This window comes from Euprymna scolopes, chromosome 21, assembly GCF_053919585.1.
Source record: "Euprymna scolopes isolate OS-2025 chromosome 21, ASM5391958v1, whole genome shotgun sequence".
Lineage (NCBI taxonomy): Eukaryota > Metazoa > Mollusca > Cephalopoda > Sepiida > Sepiolidae > Euprymna > Euprymna scolopes.
Window position 1 is genome coordinate 64,222,569 of NC_136502.1, and position 18,929 is coordinate 64,241,497.

The 18,929-nt window shown below is 32.2% G+C and overlaps 1 protein-coding gene across 17 annotated transcripts in view; it reads right to left on the reverse strand.

The window, feature by feature from the left end:
* Nucleotides 1-18,929, reverse strand: part of LOC145242419 (P2X purinoceptor 4-like) — a 691,075-nt gene that overhangs the window by 352,636 nt on the left and 319,510 nt on the right. For all 17 annotated transcript variants that reach the window (XR_013862728.1, XM_080105461.1, XM_080105465.1 and 14 more), the window contains one exon: nucleotides 10,912-11,065. Coding sequence is in view for 16 of the 17 variants with exons in the window: in XM_080105461.1 (XP_079961587.1) it covers nucleotides 10,912-11,065 (154 nt within the window). In the remaining variant the exon portion in view is untranslated. The remainder of the gene's footprint in view (nucleotides 1-10,911; nucleotides 11,066-18,929) is intronic.

Sequence of the window (18,929 nt, forward strand, 5' to 3'; positions counted from 1 at the left end):
AAAATGAAAAAAAAATAAAGTTAAAAACAGTTATCTCCCTTAGACCATAAGTTACCTGGATTTTTACTGCGATACTATATAAAAAGAAGAAAGAGAGAGAGTCTTAGTTGTGTCACTGGTTTGTGGCAGTGGTAATAATAATAACTAGCGGGACCTGTGGAAATTCCACAGTGGACTCTTTCATATGTAATATATTGATCTTAGCATTTTTGTGCAAAAGTATATATCTAAGCTAGCAGGGATGCCTGGCATAGCCTGGTTGAAAATACGCTTAAATATGATATTTTAATTTATGCAGATTTCGTATATATTACTATATATTCTTATATATTATAAATTTGTGATTTACAAAATTAGAAATATATCCATATGGGTTGGGTGCATCAGCTTGAATCGAAACTGAAACTTATGAAAAGAAAAAAAAAAAAGATTGTATGTATATATAACTTGAGTTCTTTCAGCTGAAACCGAAACCAAAACTGATTAAGAATTCTTGGTAAAATTATTTATTACAAGAAATGGAAGCGATACTATAAAAAAATTATTTTTTAATCTGAGCTGCATCGCTAGTTTGAAACAATAATAATAAAAAGAAGAATTTTGATATTCCTAACAAATGAATAAACAAAATAGATTAATATAATGGGATAACAAATTTCACCATAAGAATATCTCCTAATAGACAAAAAAATAAATAAAATAATAATAAAAAATTAAACAAGATTTTTAAAAACATAGCCAATAAATGTTTTTAACAAAACTAACTAAATAAATAAATAAAATAAAATTATCCCCAGCTAATAAATAAATAAAATAAAATTATCCCCAGCTACCTATGGTTTTAACTGCGGTCGTAACCTCTATCTGCAGTCCTGTTCTCTTCCGCCATATTGAATATACTTTTGTTTTCTTTTTGAAAAGGGGAAGAATTTTCTCCAGAAATTAATGAAAGTTTCATACCACCATGAACTTTATATACACTGGACATACCAACAACTTGGTTGCAAAATAATTATACGAGGTGAGGAATGATAGATGAATAAACAGTTAGACATTTCTCTACTTGAACATACCCGTCTATTTGTTTTTCTTTTCTTTACGCTCATGATTCTGGTCCTTTCCGCATTGCTTTTGGCTTTTAAAACTTCAATATATTCCTTTACCAGCAATGCTTCAAGCAAACTACTAACACACACACATACTGCTGCTACAAAATTTAAGATCACTTAAAAATCTTTTTAAAAAAACTTTTTTTTAAGGATAGATTTTAAACTCTTCTGACTTAAGGTTACCAATACTACAATCTAAAAAGTTATTGAAACAAAAATCTACATTCCAAAGATTTATTTTTAAAATTTACATTTTTATTAAATTAGGCTTTTTACACATAATCAAAATTATAAGACCAGAGATAAAAATTCTATTAAATTGTACAAAAATTGTATTAAAAGTGCATGAAAACATTCAACAATCAAACTTAATAATGAGTTCTACCTCCACTGCTTTTGATGACTTCAAAAATTCTTTGGAGCATGCTAGAAATATGTGTTTCCATTAAGGTGCGGGGGATCCTGCTCCAGTTTCTGAAGATGGCTTCACGAAGTTTATTTTTTGTTTAATATTGTTTGCCATTTTGATAAACCTCTCTTGTCATCCATTCCCAAACATTTTCAATTTGGGTTTAAGTCCGGTGAGCATGCAGGATGTCCCAAGAGATGGACTCTACTTTCTTGTAAAAAGCTCGAGGTCTGTCTTGCAGTGTGGATTATCCTGTTGGAATAACCATCCATCCCCACACAAACGATGACCCTCCATCATCAAAGATGCTTTTTGTAGCATGCTAACATAACCAGCTGCTGTCTGATGACACTGCACCAGCTGGAGCTCCATTGTCCCTCTGTAAGAAAAGGCACCCCATGCCATTACGGACCCCTCACGACTATGATGTGTGGAAAAATTCTATGGGGCATGTTTTTGTCATGCCAATATCATTGGACGCCATCAGGACCATCTAAATTGAATTTTTTCTCATAATAAAACAGGACTTTCTTCCACTTCTAAACATCCCAGGCTTGATATTCATAACTAAATCTTAAGCAGTCCACTTTGTGACGTGGAAGCAATCGAGGAATTTGTTTACGCTTTTTATTTACCATGCCTTTTTGTTGTAAGTGTTGTCTGATGGTTATTGGACTGCAATCAGCATCTGTAACTGCCTTAATTTGACTAGAAGAAAGTCCTCTGTCATTCATAACAGCCCATCTAATTCTCCTACTCGATGCAGGAGAAATTTTGTGGGGCCTACCTTTACACAGTGATTGCTAATCTCTAACTGAACTAAAAATATTAGAATTACCATAAATCTAAGACTTTATACCCTTGGTCTTATAATTTTGATCATGTGTCAAAAGCCTAGTTTAATAAAAATGCAAATTTTTAAATAAAACTTTTGGAATGTACCTTTTTGTTTCCCTAACCTTTTAGATTGTAGTATTAGTAACCTTAAGTCGGAAGAATTTAAAATTTATCCTTAAAAAAGGTTTCTTTTAAAGATTTTTAAGTGATCTTAAATTTTGGATCAGCAGTATATATATATATATATATATATATAGTATATATATATATATATATATATATATATATATATATATTTATTTACCAGTGGTGAAAAAACCGGACTAGAGTGCTCAATGTGTAGTCAGAGCAGTATATAGGAAATTTATTACTGTGAGTCCAGAATGAGTTTACAAATTGTTTCAGCTAGAGGAAAATCCTCAAAGAGAGGAAAAAATCCAACTAGCATCGTCAGAATTCATAAGTGGACTAAGTTATAAAGTCAAATAAGAATGGAAAAATCGTAGATAAAGGGGAGTTAGAAAAGAAGGGAGGAGTGGTGGGGAGAGGACGTTGGAGTTTAAAGTAGTAGGAGTGTATTAAAAAAAGAGAGGGGTTTATAATTAAATATTAATTATGTGTAAATTCTTATATACGTTTTTTTTAACGGTTTAAACTTAAAAGACGCTACTTTTGTTGATAACGGCATAAGTAACAGTTAATTTAAAGGATCACCATGGCAACAGGTTGGAGAGTTAAAGTTAGTGAAGGAACGGGTTGAAAATGGGGTTTAAAGTAATTTAGCGGGGCGGGGAGAGATTGAAAGATATTTATTGTTTATAAAATGGAAAGAAAAAGAAAAGGAAAAATAAGTTAATGAATTATACTTTACAGGTTTATTTTGATAGTGTAATGATATATATAATTAAATATAATATATATATAAATAAATTAGCCGGGCAGGTAGAAATTATACGTTACAGGTTTATTTTAATGAAATAAAATAAAATAGGTGAAAGCTTAAGTAAGTAACTTAAATAATAGGAAAAAAAAACCAAAAAAAAACAAAAAAAACAATATTAACAATAATAAGTAACAAATAAATACAAGCACACGCATAAATATGTACAGCAAATGCACATACGTAAATGGGGGAAAAGCACATGCGTGATTACACACACACACACAAATATATATATATAAATATATATATATATATATACACATACACATATATATATAAAAAACATACATACAGAAACACATATATATATATGCACACATACAGATACGTAAAAATACACGCATATATACATATATAAACATATATGTAAATACACATACATCCAGATGCACACACTTACACATACATATACATATATATACATATACATACATATATATATATAAATATAAATTATCTGGGAGGGGGGGAAATTGAAAAATATTTTATAAATAATTTTTAAATTTTCGGGCGTTGTAGTTGAAGGAAAGAGAGAAGGAAAAATATAAATTAATGAATTATAAGTTACAAGTTTATTTTACTAATATAGGAATATGTAAGAATATCAGAAATTTAATCAAATAATAATAAATTCATAAAATTATTAGGGACATATTTATAATAAGTGAATAAAACACATACACACAGAAAAACACACACACACAAATACACATGTAGAAGATTCGCACACAAATACAAAAACATATATATATAAACACATACATATACACACATGTAGAAGATACGCACACAAATACAAATAACTATATATATACATATATATACACATAAATACATACATACACACACATATACATACATATACACACACATACACACACACACACATATATATATATATAAATTAGCTGGGCAGGGAGAGATTGAAAAAATTAATTATTTGTTTTTAATTTATTATTTATAATTTTTTGAGTTGTCGGGCGTTAAGTTGAAAGAAAGAAAGGGGAAATAGAAGGGTAAATAGGTGAATTATACGTTATAGGTTTATTTAATAAAGTAAAAAAGTAAGGATATCAGTAAGTTAATTAAATAATAAAAATTAATATAATTATTAATAAAATGTTAATATAAGTAGATAACAAAAATACATAAATACATACACATGAGTACACATGTAAAAAATGTACACACATCAATGGGGAGGAGCATGTGCTTGAGTATATGTACAAACACAAATACGAAATATATGTAAGTAAGCTTCGTGTTAAAAAATATGATAATTATTAATGAAAGAATTAGTAAGAGGTAAATATAAGAGAAAAGTGTATATATATGTTATATGTAGATGGTAAATTAAGTAATTAATTAAAATAGAAGGTAAGTAAATGATTAGTTGTTAACAAGTAGATAATAGACCGAGAGGCAAGTCAAAGGATACCAATTGTGATAAGTACGTAATTGAAATATTAGAAATCGAGATTTAACCATGGAAATAGCCAATAAGAAACTATGGGGCGAGAACCTTTAAGTAATGACATAAGGAGTGATTAAGGCAAAGGGGGGTACAAAAATGAGTTAGGTAAAGAGAGATGTAGCTAAAAATGGTGGGATAAATAGGTGGGGGTTCTATGGAGGGGTTCTTTTAGAATGAATGGGGGACTATATAGTTTCGGTTGTAAATAGGGTGTGCGTAATTCGTTAGTGTTAGATTTTAGGGGTGGGTTATAGTTATTATTAGAAGGGTGAGAAGTTGCTTAAGAGGTGGGATTTATAATGTTTACAATTAAGTGAGGTTTCAGTTTTTTTATTTAGAAGTTTATCTCTATCTCTAAAATTAGTAATCAGTAATTTTTCAGTTAAGCATAAATAACATGGGGAGTTTAGTGATTTACAGGTACTAGCTCTATTAAGAATTTCCCAGCTAATAATTGGGGTGAGGTTGTTTCGGGTAAGTAGTAGATAGTGGTTAGTTAATGAAGTACTATTGGGGTGGTTGGGGTTATTTAGGGAGCATTTATGCACTCTAGATCTGTCTTTGAACGTGGTGCTTGAGAGGCCAATGTAAAATTTTTTGTTTTGTGGGTCTTCAGCAGGGGCAATAGTTGCTTTGTAAACCACATTTGTTGAGAGACAATTTTGCTGGAGCGGGCATTGGGGTTTGTTAAGGCAGTTACAGTTATTTTGACCATTGTTATTATAGTTGTGGTTATTTAGTATTTTATTGTTGTGTTTTTTAATTTTATTTTCTAGATTATTTGTGCAACTGTAGCTAAGCTTAATAGTGTTTTTATTAAAAATTTTATGTAGAATATTACTAGGGGGGAAGTGGTGATTAAGAAGCAGGAAGAATTTTTTACCTAATTTAGTTTTTATCATATTATTATAGGGAGGGTTAAACCAGAGGACTTTGCGGGATCTGTTATTCCTATTTGTATTGTTGGGTTTATTAGGGTCCAAGTATGTAATATTAGGGTTGGAATATCCAGATTCCTTTAAAGCATTTTCAAAGAAGGGTTTGTGTAGGTTAAAAATGCTGGAGTTAGATGAGTTTGTGCTAAGCCTTTTTTCTATTGATTTAGGGATATGTTTAATAATGTGTTTGGGGTGGTTGGACAAAGGGTGTATATATAGGGGGTATGTATTATTTTTAGTGTATGGTTCATAAGTATTATTAGGGAGGTTAAAAGTAACATCTAGAAAATTTACTGTTTTTAAGTTGGAAGTTACTTCAATCTTTAGATCCATATTCTTCAGTTCCCTGATGATGTTCTTTTTAATGCCTTCGCACTTTGGGCCGTTTGCGTTTTCAACAATGATAAGGCCATCATCTCTGTAAAGTCCCACGTTGTTGTTGGGGATAAATTTTGTGAGATTATATAGGATGAAAAGGCCTACTAAGTCAGTAGCCTCAGCTGCATCAAAAGCACCCATCGCAAGGTCGAAGGAGGTAGGTTGGTCTTTTTTAGTCCATTGAGAGTCTTGGCTTAGTAGGACAGTTTTACGGCATTTCAGAATGATGTCAGTTTCAGATGGTTGAACATCGGAGAAGGTAGAAGCAAAATCCAAGACAGTGTCAAAAAGGTGTTTAGAAATAGAAGGGTAGTAATTAACTATGTCAAATTGGATAAATGCAGCCTTGTTCTTGTTAGGTATTCTTTTGAACCAATTAATGGTGTCTTCGGTGTTAATCCACTGGGTTAGGTTGAATTTATTTTTGATTTGTTTATTGATTCTTTCAAGAATTGTTTTACTGATTCTGCCAATTTCGGGTCTGGTGGGGTTGATAAGCCTGGTTTGTGGTCTGGTACGGAAGTGTTCTTTATGGTCTTTTATAAGGAGGTATGCATTTTTAGTATCTAGCTTAGCTACCCTGTTGCTTAGGTTTAAAGTATCTGTGATTATTTTACTATCTATATTAATGTCTTTGATTAAGTCAATATTTGATTTTTTGTATGTTGAGGTGAGATTATCATTTAGAAGTTTTAAGTATTTTTGTTTGGAGACTTTGTAGAAATTTTGTGATTTATCAGCCTTGAGGTATATTTGCTTAGATTTATCTATATCTTTAATTATTTTGTCCATGTGGAGTTGGAAAGGATTTTTTTGTTTACGGAAAGAGATGTGGTTAATAATATCTGTTAGATCCGTTTCAAAAGCGGCCAATTGTTCTATGTATGGAGCTGTGTTTTTGTTGGTAAATCCGTAGTGGTTGGTTGGATTAGCAGGATCTTTTTCTTTAAGGAAGAAGTAGGCCTTCCAGCGCATTTTTCTAATGAGTTCCTCCATTGTTCTTATTAGGATAAGAAAGTATTCATTTTTATATTTTATATTTATATATATGTCAACCCCTATATTTCAGATTAGTAAAATATCAATATTTCACTAAATATTCGTCACAACAAAATGAAAATTATATCATCAAACGACTCCTTTAAGGTTAGTTATTTCCGAAAATTTTATTCAAATTCATGCGATATTCAAAAAATTATGACATTTTATTCTTTATCGAAAAATTTTCATTCTCTATCGCTTTATTGCAGGTCTCTTAAAATGTTTTTTTTTATATATATAGAATGTCTTATCTTGCAAACTTTACTTTGTATTATATTTTTCTGTCAAAGAATAATGAACATATCCTAGGTATAGGCCTCAAATTAATATATTATTTATCGACCATTTTTTTTTAAATAACTTAAAACAAACATTTTGTCCCACGAGAAAGTCAATTCTTTGATCTTAAAAGGAGTTATGACTATCAACATCAACTATGTTCCTCTACAAGGCATCTTTTGAAGTAAATTGCTCTCCTTTCATAAACTCTTCTTTTTAATATTGACCAGAGATATTCAATGGAGTAAGGTCTGGAGGGTTTCCTTAACGAATTCCATAGATTCAAGAAGGATGCAGTTGCCTAAAGCAAAATGGGATGGTATATTGTCATGTATAAAAATCATCTGAAAGCGACATGACAATGTTAGGTCATCTAACCATGTTGACAAATGATTATCCGAAAAGGCCGTGTATGCATTGCTGGTAAGGTTTACACCCTCTGCCGCTCGGAATGGTCCAACCAACTCATCCCCAATGATTCCCGGCCAAAACATGCCTCCACCTCCTCGTTGGCGATGAACTCTGTAACAAGTCGGAGTTCCGTACGGCTTTCAAACGTTGGTCCATGTATCCTGGCCGTCAAGAGTAGCATGGGCCTCATCCCTAAATAGGGCCTGTTGGAAATCCATTTTCATGTAATTCTGTCCAAGTCATTCCTTTTTCCCTCTGTTATTTGCTCAATGAAGGCATTGGAAGAGGTTTGATGTTCCTTGGAATCTCATTTAACACATTGTATCGGGCATGCCTGGCTCTTGGAGTGATTCCAACTTTTAGCAAAAGTTGGAATCACTCCAAAAAATCATTTCAAAAAAGCACTGGTGCTGTTTATGTTTCGGTTGACTTCCCTATGAGTTTTCCGAATATCACGATCTAAAAGGTTTCTCCTGATGCCCTTATTTTTCTGGATTTGGTGTTCAGGTTGTTCAAGAATGCAGCCAAGGTTTTTGGATCCCGTTCCAGCTCCGTGGCTAAATTTTTGATGGACAATCCTTTGCTTTTTGATAAACTTTATTCATCTAATTTTTTGGCATTGTAAGAGATCTTCATAATAAAGCGATAGACAGTAAAATTTCTTTGATAATAAATAAAATGCCATAACTTAATGAATATTGCATGAATTTGAATAAAATTTAGAGAATAGCTAAACTTAAAGCCACCCTTTGATGATACAATTTTCATTTTTTGTGACGTATATTTAGGGAAATATTGACATTTTACTAATCTGCAATAAAGCGATTGACACAGTTTATATATATATATATATATATATATATATATATATATATATATATAGCTGAGAAATCGTTTGATGCTCCTGATACTAAAAATATGGGAGACTAAGACTCTCTCCAGCGACTCGTGATGGTTATATCATTGCCATCTTCAAAAAGGGGACAGGGAGAACTGTAACAACTACTGACGAGTATCACTGCTTAGCATCGCGAGTAAGATTTTCGCTCGGATTCTCCTTGACCGCCTGCTCATCCTCGCAGAGGACGTCCTGCCAGAGACCCAGTGCAGGTTTCGACCTTCCTGGGGGACAGTGGACATGATTTTCTGTGGAAGGCAACTGCAGGAGAAAAGCCTTGAACAGCAACAGCCCATGATCTTCTTTTGGACCTTAAAAAAATTTTTGATAAAGTACCACAACCTGCCATATGGGCTGTCCTCGCGAGATACAGAACACACACACCCCTACTTTTTCTTACCACAAGACACTAACCCTTTGCCCTATCTCTACTATCAGATGCACATTCCTACATACGTAAACACACTGAAGTCTTTGCCCTTTCTTTCTCCTTTAATTAGTTTCCTTCATACTGACAGCTATTAGCTGTAAACACGTGTAAACCGAACTGAACTATTCTCTCCTTCAACCAGCCGGCATGATATTAAATCTACCTTTACACAAGAAGACTTCAACACACTAACCCGTTTCTCTCTTCTACTAACGCCACTAACGAATATGACAAATAAAGTTGTTCATTAACATACAATGAAACTCCATTTCGTTGTTTCATCTCTATACGGGCTTTGTGTTATTTAGAATTTATCACATCTGTTAACGTAATGGTAGATCATACTTCCAAGCATTTCCACCTTTTTTGAAGGAGGATGTGTTTATTGCATGTTGCCTTTTGAACTCTCATCCGTGGTGCTCATCTTATTCACTAATGTCCTAAAAGAAAAATCAGTTTAAATCATTACCATGTTACCATTTTTCTATCTATTTTTGTTATCAGATAAACAATTAAATTTCTTCTCACATAAATATTAGCAATTTCATTATCATAGGTAAACATTTCTAAATTATACTATTTACAATAAGTGTTGCTATTCAAAATGGTGTTTTGATCTAATGCTGTAAGTATTGCAAATGGTAACACATTAATTTAAGACATTACAATGAGATTAGAACATATATGTATATAAGCTTGAGTAACTATTATTTTATTTAATATTCTTAATCACATATTTATTTAAACAAAAATCAATAGCATAAAAAAAGCTCTTCTGGGAAAAATATGACTGGATTACAACATTTTTCTGTATATTGTCACACTTACAATAGTGGCCTTCAATTATTCGGGTTCCATATCTTGTTATATAACAATTTCTTTAATTGCCTCCCCACTAAACATGCATAACTGAATGTTTAGTCGGGTGCAAAGATGCAAATGATAGCAATATCAAATTTTATTAGGGCCTTAAATGGAGGGATTATTTGTTGGAATAGAAGTTTGTCCAGATAACAAGTTTGTTGTCTGCTAAAAAAACAAAAACAAAAGAAAACAAGTATCATTATAATTACTTAAAATAAAGTATTGTTTTAAACTTCAGTTGTGATTTTCTTTAGAATGAAAATCTCTTTGTTACAACAGTGACCAGGACCACATGATTGGCAACTACAGTTAGTGTCAAAAGCAAGCACTGAATTTGGATGAAAACAAGGAGCAGATGAGCACAGCCAGTCCATTGAATGCAAACACAAATTTACATCCCCACTTTTTGTTTACCTGCATTTTATCCTCTTACCTGAGATGTCTCCCTTTCAATACGTCTTTTCTCAAATTTTCTAATCACACACTAGGATATGGGACATTCAAAACAAAACTTGTCTAGCTACAATCACTGTAAATAATTGTACTTTCTTCCTCTGTGTGCCTAAAACTAAACAGAACTTCTAGGAGCAAGGTTTCTTTCCAAGACTCATTCGTCTATGAAACACATTAAAACTGCTAACAACAAAATGCTCATTTTCAAATCTAAACCAGCTTTTCTTTAGATAAACAAATTTTACCCAGTTTTAACCATCGTCTCCAATCCTCAAGGTGTTGTCTCACTGTTCACTGAATAAACTCACTAATCCTTATCCTCGAGTGGCTTGTGGGTCTTGACTTATTGGTACAAAAAAAAATGTTCTCTCCCTTTTCATTCAGGTCGTTTTTTTCTCTGTGTTTAGAAGAGTAACAAAAGGATACTGAATTTTCTTGTTTGCTCACCTGTGGAGGAACAGTATAATCAGCCACATCCCATATTCCTGGGAAATCACCTGCTATAGTCCTGTTAGCAAATGAATAGCCCTTCACTTTTGTGCTAACAGACCCTACAACATCATCAAACTCTTGGTAACCTTTTTTGTAAACAATCACAAAACTGAAAGAGAAAAAAAGAAAACAAAAGAATAAGCAAATATGCTGTTACAATTACATTATGTAGGTTAAGAAGAGAGATTGAGTAACTTAAAATAGTTGTCGCTAAGGATAGCTGAAATATGGATACATAAAGTATGAAATGAAATAGATATGGATACATAAAGTCGATGCCAATGATAAATCAAAAGACAAGATTTATTTAAACAAATGTGTGAATTGGGTAATCTATATATATAAAAATGTAAATGTTGGTTCGTTCGGAATTAACTGTCTAAAAAACCACTGGCCCGATGGCTTCCACATTTTGGTATCATATGTTTACTATATCCATGTGTGTTTTTATATATTTCTTTTTAATTATAACATTATACTTAATTTTTCTATGATAAATAGGTGGATTTCTTTATACCGAGAGGCGATTTTTTTTATTTAGGGACAATTATTTATTACCGCTTCCTGTCACGTGACCAGTGTTACAATTTAGCGGTTTTCCTGCTATATCTGGAGATTTTGGTTACAATCTAGCGGGAAATTCTAGAAAATCTGGAGGTATTTGGCACCCACACATCCGCATTAGATTATTAAAAAATAAAGAAAAGCGCTTGAAAATATTCAATGTAAGTAAAAAAAAGTAGCATTTATTGCCTTTGGTAACAATTATTTATTGATTATTTGTTTTGTTTTTCACCTTTTTTTCGACTAACCATTCTTAAATCTCACTATAAAATCGATTTTTCCAAGTACATTTTAGGTGGGGGGGGGGATTCCAACCTCCGAAGTTTGGGTTTGTATTACTGTACACATAGATTCGAAAAAGTTGTCAAAAAACAAATATATAACAAATAAATATTATCAAAGGCAAGATAAGTTACTTTTCTGCCAAACTGGATATTTAAATTAACCACACGTGGTCTCAAAATGAATGCCGACGCTCAAAGTGTATACACATTTTGATTCCTCCCTTTACTTAAAAATTCACCAAAAATCAAGAAATTAACCAATTTTAATGAAAATTGCAGTATTTTTCAAATAATGATTGCAGAATATAATGAACTAATTATTTTTACTTAACTCTTAGTGAAAATGTTTTATTCTGTTTAAACAAAAAATACCTTTACTAAAGTTATGTTTTCAGTAGTAAATAAAAAACGCAAGAATTTATTTTTGCTTTTTTTAAAGCATCGTAATTTGTAACAATAAAAAATAATTTTTACAGTAACATTACGAAAAAAGCCCCTAAAGTCCGTATTAATGTATTCAATATAACTCGAAGAAAAATGAATTATCGGATACTATTCAGGAAATTAAAGATTCAATTAGATTCCTATTTCAGTCACCTAAATTATTTAGGATGAAATGAGTTTAGGAATTTATAGCCAAACCTAAATATTTTTTTTTTGTAAATATCCAGATGCGCTACTACAGAACACCGACCACTCTAATTTGTTTTTTTTTTTGGGGGGGGGGACAAATATATAACAAATAAATGTTATCAAAGGCAAGATAAGTTACTTTTCTGCCAAACTGGATATATTTTTCGGTTTTTATTCAATGTAACATATTTATTCAGCTCGAAAAACATACAGTGGTTACTGATGTATTCGAAAATTCAAGATGCCATCTCACACCCTCTTTAACACCGTAAGTTTGGAAACAGGTGTTATAAATAAAAAAAACTATACAAAATACTATTAAAAACCCGCCGAATATATGTCAACCTATATCACAAACATGTATTGAGCGAGTTTTTACAGTACTTTATCCGGTTTTTTATTTATAACATCTTTTCCCAAACTTACGGTATTAAACAGAGAGTCAGACTCCATCTTGAATGTTCCAATACATCGGTAAACACTGTATGGTTTTCGAGCTGAATAATTATGTTACATTGAATAAAAACACGAAAAATATATCCAGTTAGGTAGAAAAGTAATTTATCTTGCTTTTGATAACATTTATTTGTTATATATTCGTTTTTTGACTACTTCTTCGAATCTATGTGTACAGTAATACAAACCCAACATATTTATTCAGCTCGAAAAACATACAGTGTTTACTGATGACTTGGAAAATTCAAGATGGCGTCTGATTCTCTCTTTAACACGGTAAGTTTGGGAAAAGGTGTTATAAATAAAAAACTATACAAAATACTATTAAAAACCCGCCGAATATATGTCAACCTATGTCACGGTAACATATATTGAGCGAGTTTTTAACAGTATTTTATCTGGGTTTTTATTTATAACACCTTTTCCCAAACTTACCGTGTTAAAGAGAGAATCAGACGCCATCTTGAATTTTCGAATACATCGGTAAACACTGTATGTTTTTCGAGCTGAATAAACATGCTACATTGAATAAAAACACGTTTTCGAATCTATGTGTACAGTAATACAAACCCAATAGGTTACATTGAATAAAAACACGAAAAATATATCCAGTTTGGTAGAAAAGTAACTTATCTTGCCTTTGATAACATTTACGCCCCAACATCACATCCGCCGCCCCCCCCCCAATGTACAAAGTAAAATCTTCGGAAAATGTTAAATGGTGTTCTAATTGGTAAATGTCGGTGCGTTACTTACGGAAAATTTGAAAATTCGATGTTCCAGGTAAAAAAAACAAAAAAAAACAGATAAATTAATCCCCCCCCCGCTACTCCAACTTTGTGTGCTTTCCTTTTCTTATTTTATTTCTTTTTCAGCTAATTTTAAATTTTCCACCCAAAAAGCGCTATAATGTATTTTTGAAAATTAGAAAATTCTATGTCCTGGAAAAAAAAAATCCCCTCCCCCCAACGTAGTTTGCTTGGTGAAGCCGTCGTTTATGCTACAGCGTGCATGCGCGTAGCATAAACGGAAGCTGCAAAATGGTGGAAAGAAGTTCGTGAGTTCACGGGTAAATACCATGCAAACGGTAAATTTGCCCCAAGTTTGACTATCAGATTCGTTGTCAGCAACCTCAATTACCTATAAAAAAACAAATTAGAGTGGTCGGTGTTCTGTAGTCGCGTATATTTTTTTTTTTCTTGCTTAAAAAAAATAGCATTAATACAGTAAGTTAGGTAAACTGACTTTTTCGTTTAAAAAATGGAATTATTTCCCTTTCGTTATTAACTTTTTTTTTAAATTTTTTTTTTTAATAAATATTTTGTGTTTTATATACATAAAGTACAATTGTTGAATGTTACTGTTTTGATTATATTCGTTTGAGGGGGGCACAATTAAAAAATTAAGAAAGATTAAAAGGAAGCAAAATTTAAGTTTCCGTTCCATTTTTACAACAACTGTAAAAGTGAATACTCAGCAAGTTTTATCGTAATTTATAAGCATATTGAAACACTAAATCAACATTTTATTTATTTTTTTGCATAATTAATGATGGAAGTATTTTTCTGTTTATTTTCTTAACATCTGTTAAAAAAAAAAAAATAATTTGTACATTCTCTTGAAAAAAAGAATCAAACTTTTCTCTACTTTCACATGTGTTCCATTTTAACAAACTGAGCCACAGCAACGCGTGGCCGGGTACAGCTAGTCTATATATATAAAAATGTAAATGTTGGTTCGTTCGGAATTAATTGTCTAAAAAACCACTGGACGGATGGCTTCCACGTTTTGGTATAATATGTTTTATATATCCATGTGTGTTTTTATATATTTCTTTTTAATTATAACATTATACTTAATTTTTCTATGATAAATAGGTGGATTTGTTTGTACCGAGGCGATTTTTTTTATTTAGGGACAATTATTTATTACCGCTTCCTGTCACGTGACCAGTGTTACAATTTAGCGGTTTTCCTGCAAGATCTGGAGATTTCGTTTACAATCTAGCGGGAAATTCTAGAAAATCTGGAGGTACACATAGATTCGAAAAAGTTGTCCAAAAAGAAATATATAACAAATAAATGTTATCAAAGGCAAGATAAGTTACTTTTCTACCTAACTGGATATATTTTTCGTGTTTTTATTCAATGTAACATGTTTATTCAGCTCGAAAACCATACAGTGTTTACCGATGTATTGGAATATTCAAGATGGCGTCTGATTCTCTCTTTAACACAGTAAGTGTGGGAAAAGATGTTATAAATAAAAAACCGGATAAAATACTGTTAAAAACTCGCTCAATATATGTTACCGTGACATAGGTTGACATATATTCGGCGGGTTTTTAATAGTATTTTGTATAGTTTTTTATTTATAACACCTTTTTCCATACTTACGGTGTTAAAGAGGGTGTGAGACGCCATCTTGAATTTTCGAATACATCGGTAAACACTGTATGTTTTTCGAGCTGAATAAATATGTTACATTGAATAAAAACACAAAAAATATATCCAGTTTGGCAGAAAAGTAACTTATCTTGCCTTTGATAACATTTATTTGTTATATATTTGTTTTTTGACAACTTTTTCGAATCTATGTGTACAGTAATATAAACACCCATTTTGTGTTTTATATACATAAAGTACAATTGTTGAATGTTACTGTTTTGATTATATTCGTTTATTAAAAAATTAAGAAAGATTCAAATGAAGCGAAATTTAAGTTTCCGTTCCATTTTTACAACAACCGTAAAACAGTGCATACTCAGCAAGTTTTATCGTAATTTATAAGCATATTGAAACACTAAATCAACATTTTATTTATTTTTTTGCATAATTAATGATGGAAGTATTTTTCTGTTTATTTTCTTAACATCTGTTAAAAAAATATAAATAATTTGTACATTCTCTTGAAAAAAAGAATCAAACTTTTCTCTACTTTCACATGTGTTCCATTTTAACAAACTGAGCCACAGCAACGCGTGGCCGGGTACAGCTAGTCATTATATATTTTCTTAAATAGAGTTGGGAAATTTATGAAAAACAATTTGCTCTACCCTATGGCTAATAATTGTTTTTGAATAATTTTACAATGATATTTATATATTTTATGAAAATTGTTCAAGACAAGGCATGAAGACACAGTTGTATATAGTCAAACAAGAACTACCTCTCTTGACCATGACAATTCTTTTCTGAATGGACCGCAACGCCCCACTTTCATACTAATCATGTTGCAAGGCCATAAGTCAGTGGCAATCGAGACGGGCAAGAAATAGACGAATAACAATGACAAAGAAAGATGACAAACGCAGTTGATACAGTCGTGAATGTATACAAATCTGTCTAGGTTTATTTTCCAAAAAAAAAGCTGAACTTTTTCGCGTTTTAATGTACTGTAGGGAACCATATGTCTGGGGATTATCTTTACTTGTCATATCAAACTGAAGCTGATAAAGTCGTGGGTGTGTTCGAGTGGAAATTGCCACCAACATTCAGATTCGCAACATATACGCACACACACATAATAAAATGAAATTTCCTCCTTAACTAAACAATAGGAAACAAAAAAGGCCATTCCCATGCAAAGATTTTGCACTCACTATTCAAAGTTAATACTGCAGCATTTTCTCTGCCTTCACACATTTCGTCTTCATTCTAAAAAATCCATTTTTTTCTTTTTGACGGGCTAGTTTCCAGACATTCTGTTTGAGAGTAAAAAAAAATTTGCTGTGTGTGTGAACGTTTTTGACCTCCATAAGCATCCTCAGGTGAGTAATGAAAAAATAAAAAGTAAGGAAATGAATTGAATGGAAAGACAATTAAAATCATTTAAAATACTTAAAAGCATTTAAGCATGCCATCCGCTTCATATTGGGCTTAATTAATGATTGTTTTTTTAATACAGATAATTGGGAGGCGTACATCACAGTGTGAGACAGCTATAAAAGGGCATTGTTTTTTATCAGTGTATCTCTAAATTCAGTTTTACAGCTGTCGTGTGCTATGAGATGTTGAAAAATGGAGCTATTTGAGGGAAGATAGATGACATGTTAGTCGATGAGAGATGCTGGTCCGAGTTATGCCGATGTACCTATTATTTTGGAACACACATTCTCCTATGAGTCATTTCCAGAGCATACTGTCGTCGGATGTAGGGTTATTGTTTATTAATAATTGGATTGTTTTTAATTTTTTGTATAAATAATAAATCTTATTTTAGAGTTTTTTTTCCGTGGTTGAAATATGTTTGTGTTCTATATTTGTTATTATTTTTTCATCTATTTTATAATTCGCATGCATCTGGTTACAATAAAATATGTTAATATTATTATCGTTATTATTATTATTACTATTATTATTGTCTTTTTATTATCAATGTCTTTTTATTATTAAGTGTATTTAATCTGCTGGTCAACGATATAATTTGGGAAGTTGTTATTAATTAAGGTTTGTTTCTTGTTAGAAAGTGCCTTATAGAATATTTCATTAGTGAAAGAACTATGTTTGGCTCTGTAGATGAGATTTTTCACTATGGCCATTTTATATTTATCGGGGAATTCACTTTTATAATTGAGAAGATATGATTCTTTACTGGCAGGTTTTTTGTATAGGTAGATAATAAATTTCTCAATATCAACTTTAATTTCTTTCTATATCGAGGAAGGGAATATTGTTATTTTTATTTATTTCATGCGTGAAATTTAGAACAGAATTATCTTTAAGTGCGGTTTTAGTTTTTGTTAGTTCCTCTAAGTTTTTTGTTAATAGAAATCTATCGTTAACATACCAACCATGGTTTAGGTATGATATTAAAAACTTTAATTTCCAGGTTGATCATATAAAATTCAGAAAACAACAGGCCTAGAGCCGAGCCAACTTGGATATATAGGGTGCCGTTGGGGGCATAGAAAGGGACCTCAATGGTACAGGAGATTAATAGTTTTTTTTAGTGTGTTAGGGTTGATCAATAGTTTTTTTTAGTGTGTTAAGGTTAGGGTTAGGGTTGATTTTAAGTGCAGGGGTAGTGGAATTATTAATAATTATTATTTCTATAGTTTCATAAACATTTGTAAAGAGACTTTTAGTATCAGGTAAGGATAGAAGTTGGGTTCTACCAAATGCAGTATGTCTTCAGAGGAATAAACTATTGTTATATTCGCATATCTCTCCACATTTCCATGAATAAACCGGAAATCAGCAAGGCAATGACGGCAGCAACAATGGCGACCCTAAGACAAATCTGTTCGCCGTTACAACGTAGTCAAACACAATAAATACACAGGACAATTTTAAATCCCATCTCTTTAGATACACACATCATTAAAATAACTCGCACCTTACTTCAACATAGAAAACCTCCAGAGAAAGTTGCACAGCAAAAGAAAAAACCTAAATAAAAAATCACAGACACTACCGTAAACGCAACTCAGATAGCATAAAAACACAAATAATGATTCCACAAAACACCCCAACAATACGACACCGACTAGGTTACATTCACAACTTTCTCAGCTTTAAATCGATGTAACACATGCATACACACACCAAACAGATAATTCTCTACAATTCATTAAAGCACAAAAAACAAACATAAATAAAAAATACGACGGCCATTTTGACGCCGGAGCCGATGTGCCTTTTACTACGTCCGCACGTGCTGTATAAATAAGCCGGCCGTCAAAGAGAAAGTCAGTCTTCCAGCAGATCGCTGGCCAGAGCAGGTCGCCTCGCTACCAGTAGAAGCAGATACAGCTGTTCCCCTCAACCCTTTGCACCATACCAGCGACAGCCATTCCTTCAGCTCCATCCAGCAGCAGCAGCTCAGCGACAGCCGTTCCCCTCAACTTTCTAGCAGCAGCAGCGGCAGCAGCAGTAGCCATTTCCTTCAGCTCCATCCAGCAGCAGCAGCTCAGCGACAGCCGTTCCCCTCAACTTTCTAGCAGCAGCAGCGGCAGCAGCAGTAGCCATTCCCTTCAGCTCCATCCAGCAGCAGCAGCTCAGCGACAGCCGTCCCCCTCAACTTCTAGCAGCAGCA